We start from the raw sequence: 17,445 nt of genomic DNA on the forward strand, positions 1-17,445 counted from the left end.
GGATGGCATCAGCCTTAACATTTGGGGTCACTAGAGGGTTCCCACAGTAGGGACACTGAGCAGAAGACAGTGTTGCTTTTGCTCCCAGTGTTTTGAGGCTCATTTTGAGGTTCCATAAGTGATGTCTGGGCAGGCTCCAGAGGTGCTTGGTCACTTGATACTCACCCAGATATTACAAGCCCTTGTCTGCCTTGTTGTGAGAAGCACTGCGCCTGCATCAGCAATAAGCAATAACACAACCACTGGACTTGAGCCTGTGGAAAATGCTGTGCTTTGCCTCATGAGAAAATGTTTTAAGATCTACTGGTACAAGAGGTTTAATTTCATATTTGCCCTCTAGCTGCTCAAATGCAAACCTTATCCCCAGCTGCACTGTTTTCTCCCAGTTTTCTTCTGAGCTCCAGGAAATGTCCAACAAAGCTCAAGTGCAGCATCACAGGTGCCCAAGAGCATAAAGTGACAGCCAACCAGTTTGTAAATAGTTCCCCAAATCAGTGAAATATACCTCTGGATACTAATTTTATGATAGAATGGGCTTATTTTGGTGAAGTTAAGCCTGCTCCTACATCAAATAGGAGGGGGCAACCCCAGCCAAGCTTAAGGTCATATTCAGTCGGTTTAGCTAATTCAGAGCAGTTTGAGTTACACCTGAGTCATTTTATACCTGTTTTTTTTCCTCTTAGTTTCTATAATCTCTTCATCTGATTGCTGGAGATGGCCTTAGGCTTTGTGTTCCCTGTGGGAGCAATGAAGCAGTACCAAATGGGACTTTAAGGGGATGGCTGCAGGGAGAAAATGTGTCCCTGCACTTCTCTGTTTGTCAGGCCAGCTGCACATGGCCTTGGAGACAGCAAGTAAAAGAGCAGCTTTGAACTTGGAAGTTCTTTATTCATCAAAAGCTCAAACCTCTATAAACTAGTGATGGTGCCCCTCTGGTCAGTTGTCCTTTTTAATTATTATTATTCTAACAGAGAAAAACAGACAGCAAAGGCATTTTTGATTTACAGGTCAAGGCCAGCAACAGTTGAGAACCTGCTGTATGAAGAAGGCAGGTGAAACATGGAGGCTGGGGGAGGAGGTGACAGTCGCCTCCCCCTGCCCCGATACCAAACTCCCCCAGAGAAGGGCAAGCAGGGAAGGAGTTGCCCGATGGATGCCCCAGGGCCATCCTGTGCATCCCTGAGTGGGTCTTTGCTGCTGTCCTGGGTTCTTTGCTGAATCGGAAGGGAAAAAAGCTGGTGCCACTATCTGGTTTCTGGCAATTATGTTTTGGAGTGGCAGCATTTGGAAACTGATGTTTAAATGTTTCAATTCCTTGCAGGAGATGCCCTTGGAAAAAATCCTCTTTTCTTGGTTCACGTGACTTCTGAAGAGACAGGGAAAATAGGACTGGTTTGCATTTTTTTGTAAAAGTCTTTATAAATAGTATAACAATTGGTAAAAAACCAAATGCAGACGTTCCACAAGGACCAGAAGAGCCATTTCTTTCCAATCCAGAAAAAAAGTTTTAGTTAAATCTGAGTAGATCACACCTATGTATGTATTTTGTTGATGGGAAATAAGTAATAAACCATGAAGTGTCAACTTACTGGGCATGAGAGGTGCTTTGACTCCCTTATGAGGATCAACACATGCAGATCAGGCTATATCTGATTAAATAGAAGAGAGAAATATTGGTTCTTACAGTAAGAAATAACTAGTTTTCCATGTTTATTTTAGAACAGAAATTCAATTTTTTAGAATAGATATCAAATAACTGTTGTCTAATATAGACAATATAATATATATTTGATTTAGAGTCATGGTAAGTGAAATGGTGAAAAATGAAATTACGTCACAGCCAGGGCATATTATATTCCATGTTTATTGCAGAGTTACATACACCACGTACAACTGGCTAATGAATATGAAAATCAGATAGGAAATAAGAAGAGTGACGGGGAGTGACTTTCTGACATTTGCACCAGCATTGCCCATTGCAGTGGCTGCTGCTTTCGCTGTTTCCCTTTTGACTGTTGTTAGAACAAACCTGGATTGTACCAGCAGGAACACTTGGCTGAAATCCACACAATACGCAAATATGTTTTCCAAATAACTCCAGCAGTTTTGTTTATGCCTGATTAGAGGGACAGCCTAACAGATGTGACAAGCTACTGACTTAAAACCAGGTATTGATAAATTTATTAAGCAGTTGCAGCAGCTTCAGCGCAGGCTCACAGGAGGCTGGATGCACAGGCAGCCATGGGTAGATCCCATACTAATGATCTGTTTTTCAGAGGCTATCAGTCTTCTTTCTCTGTCACAACTGTTTAGACTGTAAAGCTTTCACAAGCTTCATGTGTCTGCATCAAACTAGTAAGATTTTGCAGATGTCACCTCCCTCCCAGAAAAGGGTTTCCATGGATTTTCCTGGTCTTTTCTCAACTTGCCCTTAAGCCCTCTCCCCTCCCCTCCCTCCTCGCCTCGCCTTTCCCTTGCCTTCCTGCCTTCCCTGCCTGTCTGCCTTCCGTCCGGGGCAGGCAATCAGCAAGCAGTGCCCGAGACTGCGGGGTCCCTGCGGCACCGAAGCCGATGGGACGTCGCAAGCATTCCCCGGTGCCAACCCACCGCTGGGGTTTTAAAGTTGTGGGTTTAGGCTACGGTTCCTGGGAGGGCTTTCTTTCCACTCTGTTAAGTACAACCTGTCCACATGTTTAAGAATGAACGGGTTTAGGTCCCTTCCAAACTTCAGTTGGTTAATTGTGGTTTCATGCCTTCATAAGTACAAGTCTCCAGGGTCAGTCGTGGTCTCTATCAAATCACCGATTTTCTTTCCTGTGATTGTCAATGTAAGTAAGCTTGTACCTCTTTAAAAACCAGACCATCTTGCCATCCTTTCCTTTTTATCATTCGTTATTTGTGCTTTTCTTTTACACTCCCCCCCCTTTTCTCTCTTTTTAAAATTATGATTTCTTTCTCTCTGCCTGTCACAGTTGCTCTGCACCTCTAGTCCATTTTCCCTTGTATTTTATAGCCTGCATGGCACTGACACTAAGGATAGCCTGGCTGCACCTGGACACAGAATTCCTGGAAATAAATAAGTGCTATTTTTTTTTTATTTACAACATGCCTCCTTACACAATTGAGTACCGACCACCAGAGACAGCAGTGCCAGGCCTGGTTAATTCTGAGGAAATACCCCAAACTTCATCTATTTCCTAAGCATTTGTTCTGGTGGGTAGAGAGCATTAACAAAAAGGCACCACCATCTCACAAGTGTAGTTTGCTGCCTGCATTACTCTACTAAGCAGGCAAAGAGGATATTTATAACAGAGATACAAATGACTTTCCCGGAAAACCAGACCATTTCCACAGTCTGCCACTGGGAGCAGAGGCTTGCTGCTGTGGTGTCTGAGGCCAGGCAGGAGCAGCCTAAGCCTGAAGCTCCCTGCAGGAACACTGTCACCCCACAAGCAGTCAGCGATCAGTAAGCCCGGTCCCGACTGTGGGGGACCTGCCCCGGACACCCAGCACACGCAGAGAGCAGAGCAGTGCCAGGGCTCTCTGTGGAAGGGACTGCACCCTAGAAAAGGGGGGTTCAGGGCAGCAACCCACCAGGGCATTTCCCTCCCTTCTCCCACTCACATCTTGTGTTGACGGTACCTATACAATTGCTTTCAGGGAAATTTCTGCCAGGCAAGTATTTGTTTACATCGTAGTGCAATTTAGTAACTATTGATAAAGGAAAGCCATTATCAGGACACCACAGGCACGCAGAAGCAGCTCCATGTCCACATATTAATGTGATAAAGCTTTTTTCCCCCCCTTGGCCTACATACATTTACAAAGAATACTGTTAATAATAACTTATCTAAAAAAACCCACAAAATAATAGCTGTTCTTTTATAACATTTTAATGACATCCTGCAGCAAGAGCAAACCAACCCAAGCCCTGCAGACAACTGCTCTCCGCCTGTATGAGGCTGACAAGAAGAAAAAGAAAGCTTAATATGTATTCAGTGAGATAAGAGACTTTTTCTGTCTTTAGATTTTTTTTATTCAGTGACTCAGAGTTAGAGATTGTCTGGAGAACTGGTCATATTTTTAAAACCTGGAAAAGGCTTGGGTTCAATTCTGCCATCTTGAGATCTCTGAGATAGCTATTGAATTCTGTTGAATTGATCTAGACAGACTGGATTGGTGGGCTAAGACCAGTTATATGAGGCTCAATAGCCCAAGTGCTGGGTCCTGCACCTGGGCCACAACAACCCCATGATCATATATCATAGCCCAGCGCTACAGGCTGGAGGAAGAGTGGCTGGAAAGTGGCCCAATGGAAAAGGACCTGTGGGTGGTGGTTGACAGCAGCTGTACATGAGCCAACAGTGTGCCCAGGTGGCCAAGAAGGCCAATGGCATCCTGGCCTGTATCAGCAATAGTGTGGCCAGTGTTCCCTTGTACTTGGCCCTGGTGAGGACACACCTTGTGTACTGTGTCCAGTTCTGGGCCCCTCAGTTCAGGAAGGACATTGAGATGCTGGAGCACCTCAATGGAGAGAAGGGCAGTGAAGCTGGGGAACGGTCTAGACAGTAATTCATATGAGGAATGGCTGAGGGGGCTGGAATTGTTTAGCCTGGAGAAAAGGAGGCTCAGGGGGGACTGCATCACTTTGTACAACTACCTAAAAGGAAGAGGAATTAACAGAGAACCAAGGGCAAGTGTTGACATACCACAGTGATGTTTCTGTAAGCATAGTCCCACTTCACGGATTCTGGTCCAGATTTACATCACTATAGCCAGGAAGGTAACAAGTAAAATTTATAGATGCAACGATCCTCTGGAGAAATCAGTGCTGCAGCTTCTTCTAGCTTTTTCTCACAACGAGCCTCCTTCCTAAATTGTACAGCTGAAGTTTGCATTTAAAATCTTTTGGAGCAGAATTAGTGGGTTGGCTCTTGACTTGTAGTGCAGTGTTACACAGCAGTAAGTCCTGAGTGTAGTCCAGCATGTTCGGTGACAGGTCTCATTTGTGGCAAGATGGGTTAACTTGGCATATTATTTGCATACGCAGTACACAACGGGACACAGTGGACACATACCACTAACATCTGCCACACACTACACATCTATCACAAAGAAATGATCTGGAATATCTAAATTTTTACAAATACAGAGAACTGGCTGCTAGCATATGAATAAGAGACTTTCTTTGATCACATGGGGCAGGCCAAAAGGATTAAACCCAGAGGCTGCTGTGCAGTGCAGATGCTTTCCTAAGGGAAGAGTTACTGAAATTGCCCAGGAAAGTCCCCTTCATGATTATGAGACCAGGTAGTAAGAACATATACCTCTTCTTCCAAGGCTGTTTAAGTTGGAGGGTGATTTTTTTTTTGGTGTCTGTCTCCATGAGAGACGGTGTTTTGCAAAATCTCGTTTATAAGAAAACCGATTTAAAATGGCAAAGGCAGTCTGGGAATTTTACCCATTACTAAATCCAAGAAGTGCTCCTTTGCAGACCTTGATGTTATGATTTTTAGAAAATATTAGAAATTGCACAGAAGATATGCAATGAACAACATGTATAAAGTAAAACCACGGTTTTACTGGCAATTTACTGTTCCTCATCTTTCACGAATTGAACAAGTTGCACCTACTTTATGGTGCCCGCTTGCTCCGTTAACAAAAATACAGGTATTCCAAAATACCTGTACATTCCAAAATAGAAACAATTATGAAATACCACAAGCCCTAACAAATGTCCATCCTTTTACAACTCTCCTGCAAATAGGAAGTTTCCTTCCTTAGGCAAGAATGCCGGAAAAAAGTGCAGGCTGCAGTCTCAGAAGCTGGTGGTGTACTCGTTCCTTGTGCTGGCGCTGGTCTCTGTGTAGCCACTAGCATCTTTTGTTACTGTGAAAGCCCTTTCTGCAGCTCGGCGTGGCAACAGCAGCTTGTAGGCTGCTGCCCTGTACTTCTTTGACATGAGGTTGTAGAGGACAGGGTTGATGGTTGCACTCAGGTAGAAAAGCTGCAGAGCAAATATGTTAAAGTACTGGGAGACCAGCATCGTCCTCATGTCTCGGGTGTTTATAAATATGATCCTGCCAATGTGGAAAGGCAACCAGCAAATTACAAAGGCCAGAACCACCACAGCTATAAGACAAAATAACATATGCGGCAGTTAAGGAGTGAGTTAACTTTTCAACCGTACAGTAAACTAAATTTTATGCAGCTGATTTTGCAGGTTCTTCTAATTGGTACAAATGATATGTAGAAATAATGGCAGCGAATTGTTGGAAAACCATGAAAATGGGAATAGCATCAAATGGGAATAGCATCAAGTCTGACTGTAAGTCTTTGGATTAAAAGGTAACTGGTAAAATCTTAAGCTTAACAGTGAGATGAGTTTGCTGAGCAAAATGTAAACAACCAACAGTGGCATAACATCCATATAACAGCAGGCACAACAGAGATCCTCTCGGCAATGTCTGTAATGCCACATATGTGATATGAAAACAAAACTCAGAATAAGAAGAGGTGTTTTTGAGGAAGCTCCACAGCCATTTGCTGCAGAGTTGTTTAACATGTTTACATCACTGAAAAAGACCAGGGCTGCAAGTCGGTCACCCAAGCTCCTACGGAATTTGCACTATTGTGGTGGGATGGGATCTAATGTAAAGACCTTACAGCGTAGCTGGGCTATTAATTTTTTTTCCATTGAAGCTCCAACACATATCCCCAGACAATTACTGCTGGAGACATATTTTACTAGATGGATCTCTAGCCTGAGTCACTTCAGCTGTTCTCCTGGGCTTGTGTTGCATTTTAGCACAACGCAAACAAATACACTCTTGCAATAGCAACACAGCAGGAGCAGATGAAGAACAATCAAATAAGTGCATTACTGTATCCATATTTTTAACTACTTTTGTTTATAAATGTATGTAAGTAAAACAATAATTTGTGGAGCATTCTCTGTGTTTCTCAGAGATTAAAAGAAAAAGGCTATAGCCAAAGAAAGTTTACATCTGAAATACAGCACAAACACATTGCTCCTGGCTCTTCGAGATAAGGGAGCATTGGTCTGGTTCAGTGGGTTCTGAGGAGATCATGGATATGGGTGTTTCTGTTGGAAAATCTTATGCCTGCTTCAATGTAAATACCTTCCTCGATTAAGTCAGCAAAAATTTTCTCAGGCTTATTAGTTCCTTTCCTTTGTGATACACTACTTCCATCCAGCTGATTACCTGACCCTTGATTTACTAGCTGATCCTTGGTAAAAGAAGTCTCCTGTGTAGCATGTAAAAACTGCACTAAAGGTATAAAGAAAAAAATAACAAGGCCATTGTTTTTATGCTGCTTTGTTGGATTTCTTTTTTTATTCCTTTCCCTTCCTTTCCTCCCCCCCTTCAGATTGGTCACTGCTTACAAACTTTGAAGCCCCAGAGCAGACTGTGATCTCTATCCTTCCAGAGCCTGATGCTGGGTTAATATATGACTAAAAAATAAACTAAAAACGAACAGCATCCATCTGTAGGAAGTGTTTTGGTATTATATGAGTTGTCTTCAAACAGCTCATAAGGGTTAAGTTTCTTTTTTTTTAGTCCCCTTGGGCAACCAATGGATTGATTTACTCCTACGAGAGCTACAAATGACCACTAAGGAAATCAAACTTATTTTTCAGAAATTTTTGTGCAGAGGTGTTGCTGCCCACTGGAAGGGACTACTGATGTTACAGTTTTACTGAAGTTGCAGACTACCTTGTACACAATTCTGGCTGGTAAAGTTTAGAAAAAGGGTATTTCTACAGAAGGCAGTCGTGCTGCTGGATGTGCAATCCTACACGAGTGAAGCCTCAGTTGTGAGGGAGCGAAATCCCTGCCGTGGCAGTTCCCAGGAGCACTGGTGGGCTCAGCACCGTGGCTGGGATGTCCCCCTATCCTATTCCCTATCCTGCTCGGGAGCTGCAGGTGCTTCAGCCCTGGTTCTAACCCCAGCCACAGCCCCCTAGCCCCGGTCCTAGCCCCAGCCATAGCCCGGGGGAAAGGGCAGAGGGACTCACCCAAGATCTTGACTGTCTGGCGGTGCCCCTTCTCCCGGAGGACCGAGCCGGGGCCCCGCAGGCGGGTGTTGCTCCGCCACAGCTCCCGGCCGATGAAGCCGTAGAGGACGCTGAGGCAGATGACGGGCAGGACGAAGTAGCAGGTGGTGACCCAGAACATGGTGGCCAGCAGGCCGGACTCCAAGGCCTGCGGGGTGGGCCTGCACTCGCGGCTGAAGTCGGTGTGGTTGTCGGGCTGCTCCACGCCGACCAGGAAGAAGAAGGGGCTGGCAGAGAGAAAGGCGAAGGCCCAGAGGACGCCGACGATGGCCTTCACCCGGCGCTTGGTGACGACCACCTTGGCCTTGAGGGGGAAGCAGATGGCGAGGTAGCGCTCCACGGTGAGGGCGGTGATGTGGAGGAGAGTGCAGTAGGTGCAGCCCTCACTGAGGTAGTGGGAGAGGCGGCACAGCAGCTGCCCGAAAATCCAGGGCCGGGAGCGCCAGAGGCGGTAGAGGTCGAAGGGCAGCCCCAGGAGGATGAGCAGGTCGGAGACGGCCATGCTGCCCAGGTAGAGGTTGGTGGTGGTCTTCATGTCGCGGTAGCTGCGGATGACCAGCACCGTGAGGACGTTGCCCGCCACGCCGAGCACGAAGAGCCCCAGGCAGATGGCTGTGATGGGAACGAGCACCCACAGGGGCACCGCCACGCACAGTCGCTCGTCGCAGGGTGGCCACGGCCACGGCCACGGCTCGCCCTCGCTGCCGTTCCCGCCGCCGCCCCGCATCCCGCCGGGGGACGCGCTGAGCCCTGGGCAGCGCCTCTCCTTCCCCTGGCCGCGTCCCCGCCCCCGCTGGGACTCCCGCCGCCCGCAGGTACCGCGCCCCCGCCCCGCCCCGCGGTCCCGGCAGGGAGGGAGGGAGGGAGGGAAGAAGGGATGGGAGAGGGGCGGCGGCGGAGCGCGCACAGGACTGACCACCAGCAGCGAAAAAGAAGGTACTTTTATTGTCCACAGACTCTTAAAGGTACTTTGCTACATCGTTTTATGTATTTTCTATCAGACTATACAGATTGGTCTTCATGGAGCCTGACGTTGTACAACCGTAAAGTGATATGTTTGGTAGTGTATCTATAGAGTTTTAAAAACTTTAGAGCTTCTCTTTTTCTTTTATTTATTTATTTATTTTTGGAATGTACAGTATATGAGGTAAAATTAAGATTACATTAAAAACTGTCGTCAATGCAGTAATATGCACTGAGGCTCAAATGGCAAATACACTATTAAATGACTATCAAAAATAGGAGCTCATTTGAATTTTACTATGAAAAACGTAGGTCACTGCAGGTTACCTGCAGTAACAAATCTTACCGTTTTTAGACATTCAACCGTAAGAAATCTCTGGGCTGTGACACGCAACCTCATTTGCACTGCCAAACATGGCACTTTTAAGAAGGTTCTAGAAAACATCAGTTATCGTGGTATCCTGTGGGAAGGTATCAGCCTATAAGTACAAACGACAAATTGGAAATAAAATGTAAACATACAGTACATTTTAAAGACAGATCATTCTCGCCACGTGGAGGCCTAGTTCTTTGCCATTTCTTTTTTTTTTCTTTAAAAATGGAACTCAACAACATTATTCTACAGCACAGATCGTTGGACGTATAAACAATTACAATACATGCCCGTTCTAATATAAGAGAAATTCTTCAGAGATCTTCAAAGCACAAGACAGAGGTTCCTTTTTTATTATTATTAAGACTGACAGAAGTGTTTAATACCATTAAAAATGCTAAACTGAACACAACTAGAAGCCATTAATGATCCACTATCTTGTAACTCAAATAAATTAAAAATAGCTAATTACAAAGTGTATAACAAATAACATAAGTGTGATGAGACAAGGATTTTTTTTTAAAGATAAGTTTCACTACAAGCTTTGTGTCACTGGCAGTCATTGACATCTAGCAAGATGTTCAATGGGATACTTGTTAAAGTTCAGTCTGGTCATTCAAGAACTCACAAATGCAAGCTCACAAAACATTGATGAGTTATGCCATTGCAAAGTGCTCTAATGCAACATTAACTACATGCAATCAACAATTTGGTACAGTATCCAAAGAGACATTACATTAAACATTAGGATCTCAAGAAAAAAGCAGCTTTAAGTTTTCTGGTGCAAATTACTACACTTCGTCTTCTGATTTGGTGCCCCAAAGAAAAGAAAGAAAGAAAGTAAAAAAAAAGGAAAGAAAGAAAACAAATAAACAAAGGCAGTGCTTGTTTCTGGTGGATATGGCAAGTGAATGTTGGGGAAACAGCAAAAATTCAATAATGAATTTTATCTCAAAAATCTATTAACTAGCCAAAATCAGAGGGTACAGACATCGGTATAAACTGCATCCAGTCAAAGGTCAGCTTCAGAAATTTGTTTTGAAATTTAAATAATAAGTCTAAGAAGTTCTCTCACACCCTCCCTTCTGTATGCAGAAGTAAAAGAGGCATTTTTGTAAGTAAACATCAAATCCTGGGGGTAAGATAAACCACTTGTGCCATCTCCTTGTAGTCTTTCGAAAACATCTACTTGCAGTGAAGAACTCCACATTTATCAGGTAAGAAGCTTCCTTCATGCATGCTCTTCCATCGTATTTATTATTTGCTGCCTGAGAAAAGCCCCTTCTGTTTTTCAGCATAAATCCTGCTTCCCAAATAATTAAGACAAATGAGGAGGTAGAAATACAGCGCTAAATTGCTTTCACAGCATCAGATTAATATTGTATACAGCACAAGTTTGTTAGTGTAAGTTTTAAATGCGATTTACACATTCTTCCCTGTTATGGTAGCAACTCTTAGAAGTGTGGGCCAGGAAATCATCTTTACACTCGTGTTTAATGGTCAAATCCTTTTCATTAAACACTGTGTGCCTGCCCCATATCGAGTTTGTACTGCAAGAAGGCATATAAAGAAAAGATTATATTTCTGTGGCTTGCATTTTAATAATGTATCAGCCTATACCTATGACTAAGTGTTTTAAAGTGGCTGAAAAGTTTGCATCAGTCTCAATGCCGGTGCTAAATGCCTGTTTTTGTAAAAGCAAGAGAACAGAATTACTTTTAGATTATGAGAAAGTAAAATGTAATGGGCAGCATTATAAAATAGATCTCTTTTCTTCACTTTATGACGAAGTACTGAATGATAACAGCAATCAGAATGGAAAAGATAGCAAAAAGTGCAAGGATGACAGCAGCACACACTTGGTCACTCTGTGACCATTGTGTCCTTGTGGTTTGCACAGTGTCCTTGTTGGTGCTTGCCAGTGGTTCAGTCCTCTGAGAGATGAATAGCACTGGTGCGCTGTAGGGGCCTACCAGGTCCTGGTGACCTGTGGTCTCTTGGCACTGTCGAATGGCACATGCGCGGAAACGGTATTCACAGTTCAGCTGAAGGCCTGTGTATCGGAATGACCAGTCTGGGCCCTTATAGATCTGGCAGTGAAGGAAAACCAAAAAAGATACATCAAGTAAAAAGTCCTATATACATATTTATCTCAGTATGGTTGATGACAACTCACCAGTGTTTTCACCCGTGCAAGAAGCTCAAACATGCAATTTAAATGCCAGATAAACTCTCCAGTCCTTTTAGTGAAACACAAGAACTACATTTGCTTTTATGGAATGATGAGTACACACTAAATAAACTCTGTCAGAAACCCCAGTGTTAAGGTGTTTTACTGACCCCTTATAATTAGATGTAATATACAATATCGTTATCAAGTGATTTTAGGCAGTTAACTCTGTATAAACCTAATTCAATAAGCCTAATACAATCCAACATAGTTTGTTGTAGTTAAGTTATCATGTATTTAAAATATTATAATTTATCCCAATAAACACTGTATCAGGGAAGCTGCAAGGAATCCTCTCAGTGATTCTTAATTTCATCATATTCCCAAGACAGATATGACTTATGAGGGTGTTCTCCAAAGGTGTCTCAGTTGGCTGGTTAACATGAGTTTACAACTCTTCAGCATGGAGTGCCTAATTCAGTGAAATCTAAATGCTGGTTTCTCAAATTAAATAAATCTGCAGCTACATAAAGGTCCTGTGAAAGCCAATAAAAACTCATGTAGGCACAGTTACAGGTACATCAATAGGTACTGAGCCATTATGTGGGTAGCACAGTACAATTTGATTTCTCTCTTAAAACCCCTCACCCTCCTACCTCCCAATATCTGGATTTCCTTTATTTACCTGGTAACAGGATACAGAAATATCACATCATGCAAGACCTTTCCCTACAGTTACCATACTGTTAGACAGTATTTCACAAATGTAAACCACTGACCATTCAATGAAAGGAGGAAATCCCTTCCAATTTTGCTGTTTGAAGAGCTCTTGCTGTCCTTTACTGGAATCTACAACCTAGAGACTTTTCTTTCTGAGGCAGGTCATCGGAAGTGCAGCTTCCTCAAAATTCTGCTAATTTGGATCATGTGTTTGGTAGTGAGCAAACAGGCCACTGACACACATCCTACTCCAGCTACTGCTATGCCAGCTGGCAGGGGTTACTGCCCTCAGCTGCTTGTCCTCAGTGCCTTGCCAAAAGTTGCTTTTCCCTCAAATGTATTTGCTGGGGTATTTATATGGTTGCTTCCTAATGTCTCTAAGAGCTTAGACTGATGTATATAGCTCATACAGCAGATCACTAACTTATTTTGACTCTAGCATGGAAGAAGCCATGACATGAACAATCTGGACAATGCATCAGGGAGAAGAAGGAGAGGAGACTGAAATTTTGGCAGGGAAATGGTAGGAAACAGCTCAACCTTTGTAGTTACAGCATGCCCTGCTGCTGAAATGGTCCTATGGTGAAAACCTAATCACTGAATTACATTAAAAAAATTCCTACAACTGAATGTCTATATTGCCTAAGCAGGGGGCTTTCCTCTGCAGTTCTCTGCAAAAAAGTATGACTTGAACAAAATCAACACTTTTATAATATTGTTTACTGCCTTCAAACAGGTCTTAGTGAAAAGAGAACCCTTTGCTCCTTTTCTCCTCAGTCTCAGTTATGTACCATTGCGTGAAAGGTTTCTTTTTGTCAGTTGTTCCCATTAATGGATGACTTCCTCACCACTTGAGATGTCAAGTTGTAAACATCAGTGTAACCCAGAGAGGCTGCAACTTACTGCAGAATTTGTATTACTTAAATCTCCTTTCCATGTGATGATGGCTTTAAGAGACACTACCTTATATTATTTAGTAACAGAAAGTTAGCATGGTGACTAAAAATGTACTGGAACACAATCTTTAGTAAACTAATTTTACTGAACTTGTTATCACAAATAGTAATTGAAGAAAAATACAATAACTTAAACACATCATACCTGTTTGAATTCCGAGTCTTTTCCCACCATGACCTGAAGACAGTAGATAACTGGATCACCCTTCATGGGCTGCAGAACCTCCCATGTGATTTCACAAGTGTGATCATTTATTCTCTCTATCCTTGGTGCTGAAGGAAGTAAGCACAAAGGTGACAGCTAGCTCTGCTTTCATCATTGTGTAGTGTTACATTCTAGTGACTCATAAAATCCTATATTCTACCTGCTATTTTGTCTCAGAGAAACACAAGATTCAGAATCAAATCTATTCTTCCTCCAGAGTTTCCTGGAGCAACAACTAACAATTCACATAGGTCTCTACTGCTAGTTCAGTTATCATTCAAGAGAAAGCAAGGGAAATTTGGTGACCATAAGTGTGCATCGTGTAAAAAAAAAAAAAAAAAAAAGAAGGCTGCAACGCTTAAAATTATTCTAAACATGCAAGGAAGCGTTTTCACCCCAACTTGCTGTAACAGCCTGGTCACTCTCTTGTAGTAAGCAGGGATTCTAAGTACAAACCTTCTTATGTCAAAGAATGCATAAACCCTGAGTCTTTAATTTTTGGAGTAAATATTTTAGGCAATTACATGAAAGGAGTATCCCTACCTGTGCTCGGAAAGGAGTATCCCTACCCACTATCCCTACCTGTGCTCGGAAAAGGGCTTAGCATTCTCAATACCCCAAATACAGCATAATACCAAAATCAACTTGCTATCCTCCCAGCCCCCCCAAATGAAAAAAAGAAGAACCTTTACCTTTCAAGGCAGCTGGAACGGATTTGGGAGTAGTGAAAACATATTCTTGAGAAAGGGGACCTTCACCAGCTTCATTACATGCCTGAATACAAAATTTGTATGATGTAGACTCACTGAGCCTTTGAACTTTATATGTATGACATGGTCCTCTGTATAAGGATACAAACCTGAAAATGGAATGAGTAGCTTATTTTGAACACAGAAAAGGACTTCTCAAATAGCTACTGTATTGTATTGAAATCTGTTCCCATAATTTCCCAGAATCTAATGAAAAGCCCAGAAATGTTTATTTCAGAGTTAAATAGGGTTCTGGCTACTATAAAACAATAAGCTCATTTTCCAGGGCCAAGCTTTTATTTCTCCTGTCTTTGAAATAAAAATCTCGTGCATGAAGAATACTACAGATTCTCTCTTACCAAAAATGGTCCATTTTAAGAAACCGTTCTGCACTTGAAACAATGGCAAAGGACAGCAGTTGTGTCTCTCCAATGAGCTGCATACATTGGTTTTTTCTTGGTCATCTACTCCTCCAACATCTTTAGCTTTTCAAAATTAGATAACTAGATTTTAGCTTTTTGCTCCTTTGTAACTCTCCCACCTAAAAACTCCAACACCTGAAAAAAGTGCCATGGATACAACTGCTCTTGTACATCATTGCTGGAGATGGGCCCACCCAGACCTGCACAGGAGGCCAGAGTCACACTGGTACCGCACACCAAGTCCCTTTCTGAGAGTTCTGTACACTGGCCATTCTCCTGTTGTAATTCTTGCACAAACTGATCTTGGCAGCTCTTGTTTGATTTTCAGTTTTGGTATCCCCAGGACACAGCACAAATTTATCTCTTCCTGCAGGGGTTGTCATCTCCTTAGACTTTTTCTTTTCTTTTAAATTTAAAACAGATGGTGCCTGCACATGACCTTGTCTTTAGTAATGGCAATGAATTTCTTTCCAGGTAAGAGTCTATTTTTTTCTTACAGCACAGCAATTTCACCTAGTAAATCTATTTTGTTTCACTGTCAAGCTAAAGCTACTCAGAGACTCAAACGTGGTACACAGTGTAGCAGTACTGCTCACTTTACCATTTAAGCAAGGGTACTTGCTGTACCATCTCAGCTTAGACTCTGATTTAACATGAGACAAGGGATCCCTTAAATAATAATCTGTACTATTTTCCACTAAAATAATTGCATATAAGGCAACAGAGAGTAAAGAATTCACCCCTTCCAATATTAATTATATAAAATCCACAACACTGATTGGACTTGCTACTTTGACAAAGTATTTAACCAAAAGTGAGAGAGAAAAGTGTGCTGGTACGAAACATTGCATTGAACTCTTCATGGGTAACTGTAAATAAAAAACAATGAAGTTTTTAATATTGTACTTCCCAGTACAGAACACCAGAGCCCTTCTTGCCTTGCCAGATGAGACGACCTCCTATGTCTGTTGTAAATTCAGCAAAGCATATGGAATTCTGCCCTTTGCTGCCATCTCCCAAGCATCAGACCACAGCGATACAGGGCAGATTAAAGCGATGCCAAAACCAACCTTCCGTTCTTATCCTCCATTTGAAGGTGGTACTGAATGGAGTCAGTTAATACTTTTGCAGTTCCCTCTCCCCACTTCAGCTTGAGAGTCTGAGAACTGTATGCAGCACATTCCAGGCGAGGTGGATCCGGTGGGAGAGGCTTTGTTTTCAGCTTTATGGTGTGGCTGAAAGGACCTGCGCCAAGACTGTTTAGGGCTTGAATTCGTACTCTAATATTTGGAAAAAGAGAGAATAAATTAATTAGAAATTAGATTCTAAAAAAAAAACCCCGGTCATTTCCATCATTCACAATAAAGAAAGAATATGCTTTGATAGACTGTCATGAATATGCAGAGCATCACTTTCCTTACCACATTTTAAGGAGTTGGATTGATTAAAAATATTCAGATAAATTCACGTTACTGAAAAGATGCAAAAGCTCTATCAGCTACTTCAAGAGTGGTCCATCTTCCTGACCCTGCAGTCCTTCTACCAAAGTTTCTGATATCACATTGGAGAGATGAGGGAAGGCAAAAAAACCATCCCCAAAGAGGGGAAATCATATCTTTGAGTGTTACATCAGGTGTGTTCAAGGATGACTAACAGAAATTTTTATGGACTTTCTGGAACAGATCCTATTCATGTGAAAATAAAGTGATAATGCCCAGCCAGCTCTCTTGCTGTTTCCACCATTAACACATCTCTGGGCACCTGCAAACACAAATTTTGGATCTACCTGGAAAGTGAGAGGGAAAAACCAAAAGAAGTCAAAGGACACATAGCTGGGGGGTTTGTAAAATTTGATATTCAGGAATAATTTTTTTTTTTTTTTTTAATACACCATGGAAAACAACGCTGGCATTTGGTTTACAAGTAAAAATTAAAAGACTTATACAACAGAAAACTTATACAACAGAAAACATATTTCACAGGTACCCACAGAGAACAAAGTGTGTCTAATTTCATTTTGCAGACTAACATTTGCTTGTCCAAAATAGTGTCTAGGTAACTGGAAAAAAGTAATCACAATAATTAAATTCCGAAACAATTAACCACACAGCTGCAAAATGTGGAAATGCAAATGTGTGTACAGGCTCAAGAATAAATATTTCTCCTTTGCTACAGTAATATTTAACATTATGCTAATGTATTACAGCCCAGAAATAAGGTTAATATATGTAATTTTTCATTTGCACAGAGTTGACAGTGTATTCTAAAAAAAAAAAAACCACTTCTGTGGGTAGAAGTACAGAAGTACTACAATAGAAGCTTCTCTTTTTTCAGTCTATTGACACAGAGAGCAACAGTTCTTCAGACTGCCAGCATTATTGTTAAATAATTATAAGACACACAGAAACATTGTGGTCTTACGTAAAGCATTAAAAAAGTAATTAAGGATTCAGAAAACTGCACAGCCAGATGATATCCTAACTACACTGAAATCAGAGTGGGCTTAAATTCTGACCTCCGTGGGACCGATCAGACTGGACAAGGTCTTTCCTTGGATTGATTTTATCTTGTCGAACACTCTAGAGGTCATCTATGAAGCAACCGGTCCAAAAAACTGTTATCAATCTGAATACCTTATGTGAATTCAGTTAACCTCACACATTAGCCAGACAGATACAACACTACTACAATAAAGAAACTAAAATAAATCATTCTTGAAAGAAAATAAAAGTAGCACAGTTTATGATGGTCATCATTACAAAGCTTCATTTTGCTCCATGGCTATACAGTACTAATGGTTGTCTCAG

The 17,445-nt window shown here is 42.1% G+C and overlaps 2 protein-coding genes across 12 annotated transcripts in view; both read right to left on the reverse strand.

The window, feature by feature from the left end:
• Positions 1-4,548: 4,548 nt before the first annotated feature.
• Positions 4,549-8,830, reverse strand: MLNR (motilin receptor). Of its 2 annotated transcripts, XM_039382936.1 has the most exons (3): positions 8,042-8,830; positions 7,143-7,292; positions 4,549-6,132 (listed from the first exon to the last, which is right to left on the reverse strand). In XM_039382936.1, the coding sequence occupies exons 1-3, from the start codon at positions 8,805-8,807 to the stop codon at positions 5,819-5,821; spliced, it is 1,230 nt and encodes a 409-aa protein (XP_039238870.1). In that variant the 5' UTR covers positions 8,808-8,830; the 3' UTR covers positions 4,549-5,818. The 2 variants fall into 2 exon arrangements, with proteins under 2 accessions (XP_039238870.1, XP_027577117.1); XM_027721316.2 differs by lacking the exon at positions 7,143-7,292.
• Positions 8,831-9,003: 173 nt separating this feature from the next.
• The window catches only part of FNDC3A (fibronectin type III domain containing 3A), a 118,094-nt gene continuing 109,652 nt past the window's right edge, over positions 9,004-17,445 (reverse strand). For 9 of the 10 annotated variants that reach the window (XM_027721305.2, XM_027721314.2, XM_027721309.2 and 6 more), the window contains 4 exons: positions 15,709-15,918; positions 14,160-14,326; positions 13,408-13,535; positions 9,004-11,506 (listed from right to left, as the gene is read on the reverse strand). In XM_027721305.2, coding sequence (XP_027577106.1) covers positions 11,192-11,506; positions 13,408-13,535; positions 14,160-14,326; positions 15,709-15,918 — 820 coding nt within the window. In that variant the 3' untranslated portion in view covers positions 9,004-11,191. The remainder of the gene's footprint in view (positions 11,507-13,407; positions 13,536-14,159; positions 14,327-15,708; positions 15,919-17,445) is intronic. The other variant, XM_027721306.2, reaches the window with a different exon arrangement.

Source organism: Pipra filicauda, unplaced genomic scaffold (assembly GCF_003945595.2).
Source record: "Pipra filicauda isolate LSUMZ 115617 unplaced genomic scaffold, ASM394559v2 scaffold28_size6257848_pilon, whole genome shotgun sequence".
Classification (NCBI taxonomy): domain Eukaryota; kingdom Metazoa; phylum Chordata; class Aves; order Passeriformes; family Pipridae; genus Pipra; species Pipra filicauda.

Excerpts from the sequence above, each read along its gene's own strand:
- MLNR (XM_039382936.1), bottom strand. The coding sequence starts at position 8,807 with ATGCGGGGCGGCGGCGGGAACGGCAGCGAGGGCGAGCCGTGGCCGTGG. Across the intron at positions 7,293-8,041 it reads CCAGACAGTCAAGATCTTGG|TGCAGTTTTTACATGCTACA; the intron begins GTGAGTCCCTCT and ends TTATACCTTTAG. Across the intron at positions 6,133-7,142 it reads TGCTGACTTAATCGAGGAAG|CTGTGGTGGTTCTGGCCTTT; the intron begins GTATTTACATTG and ends TTTGTCTTATAG.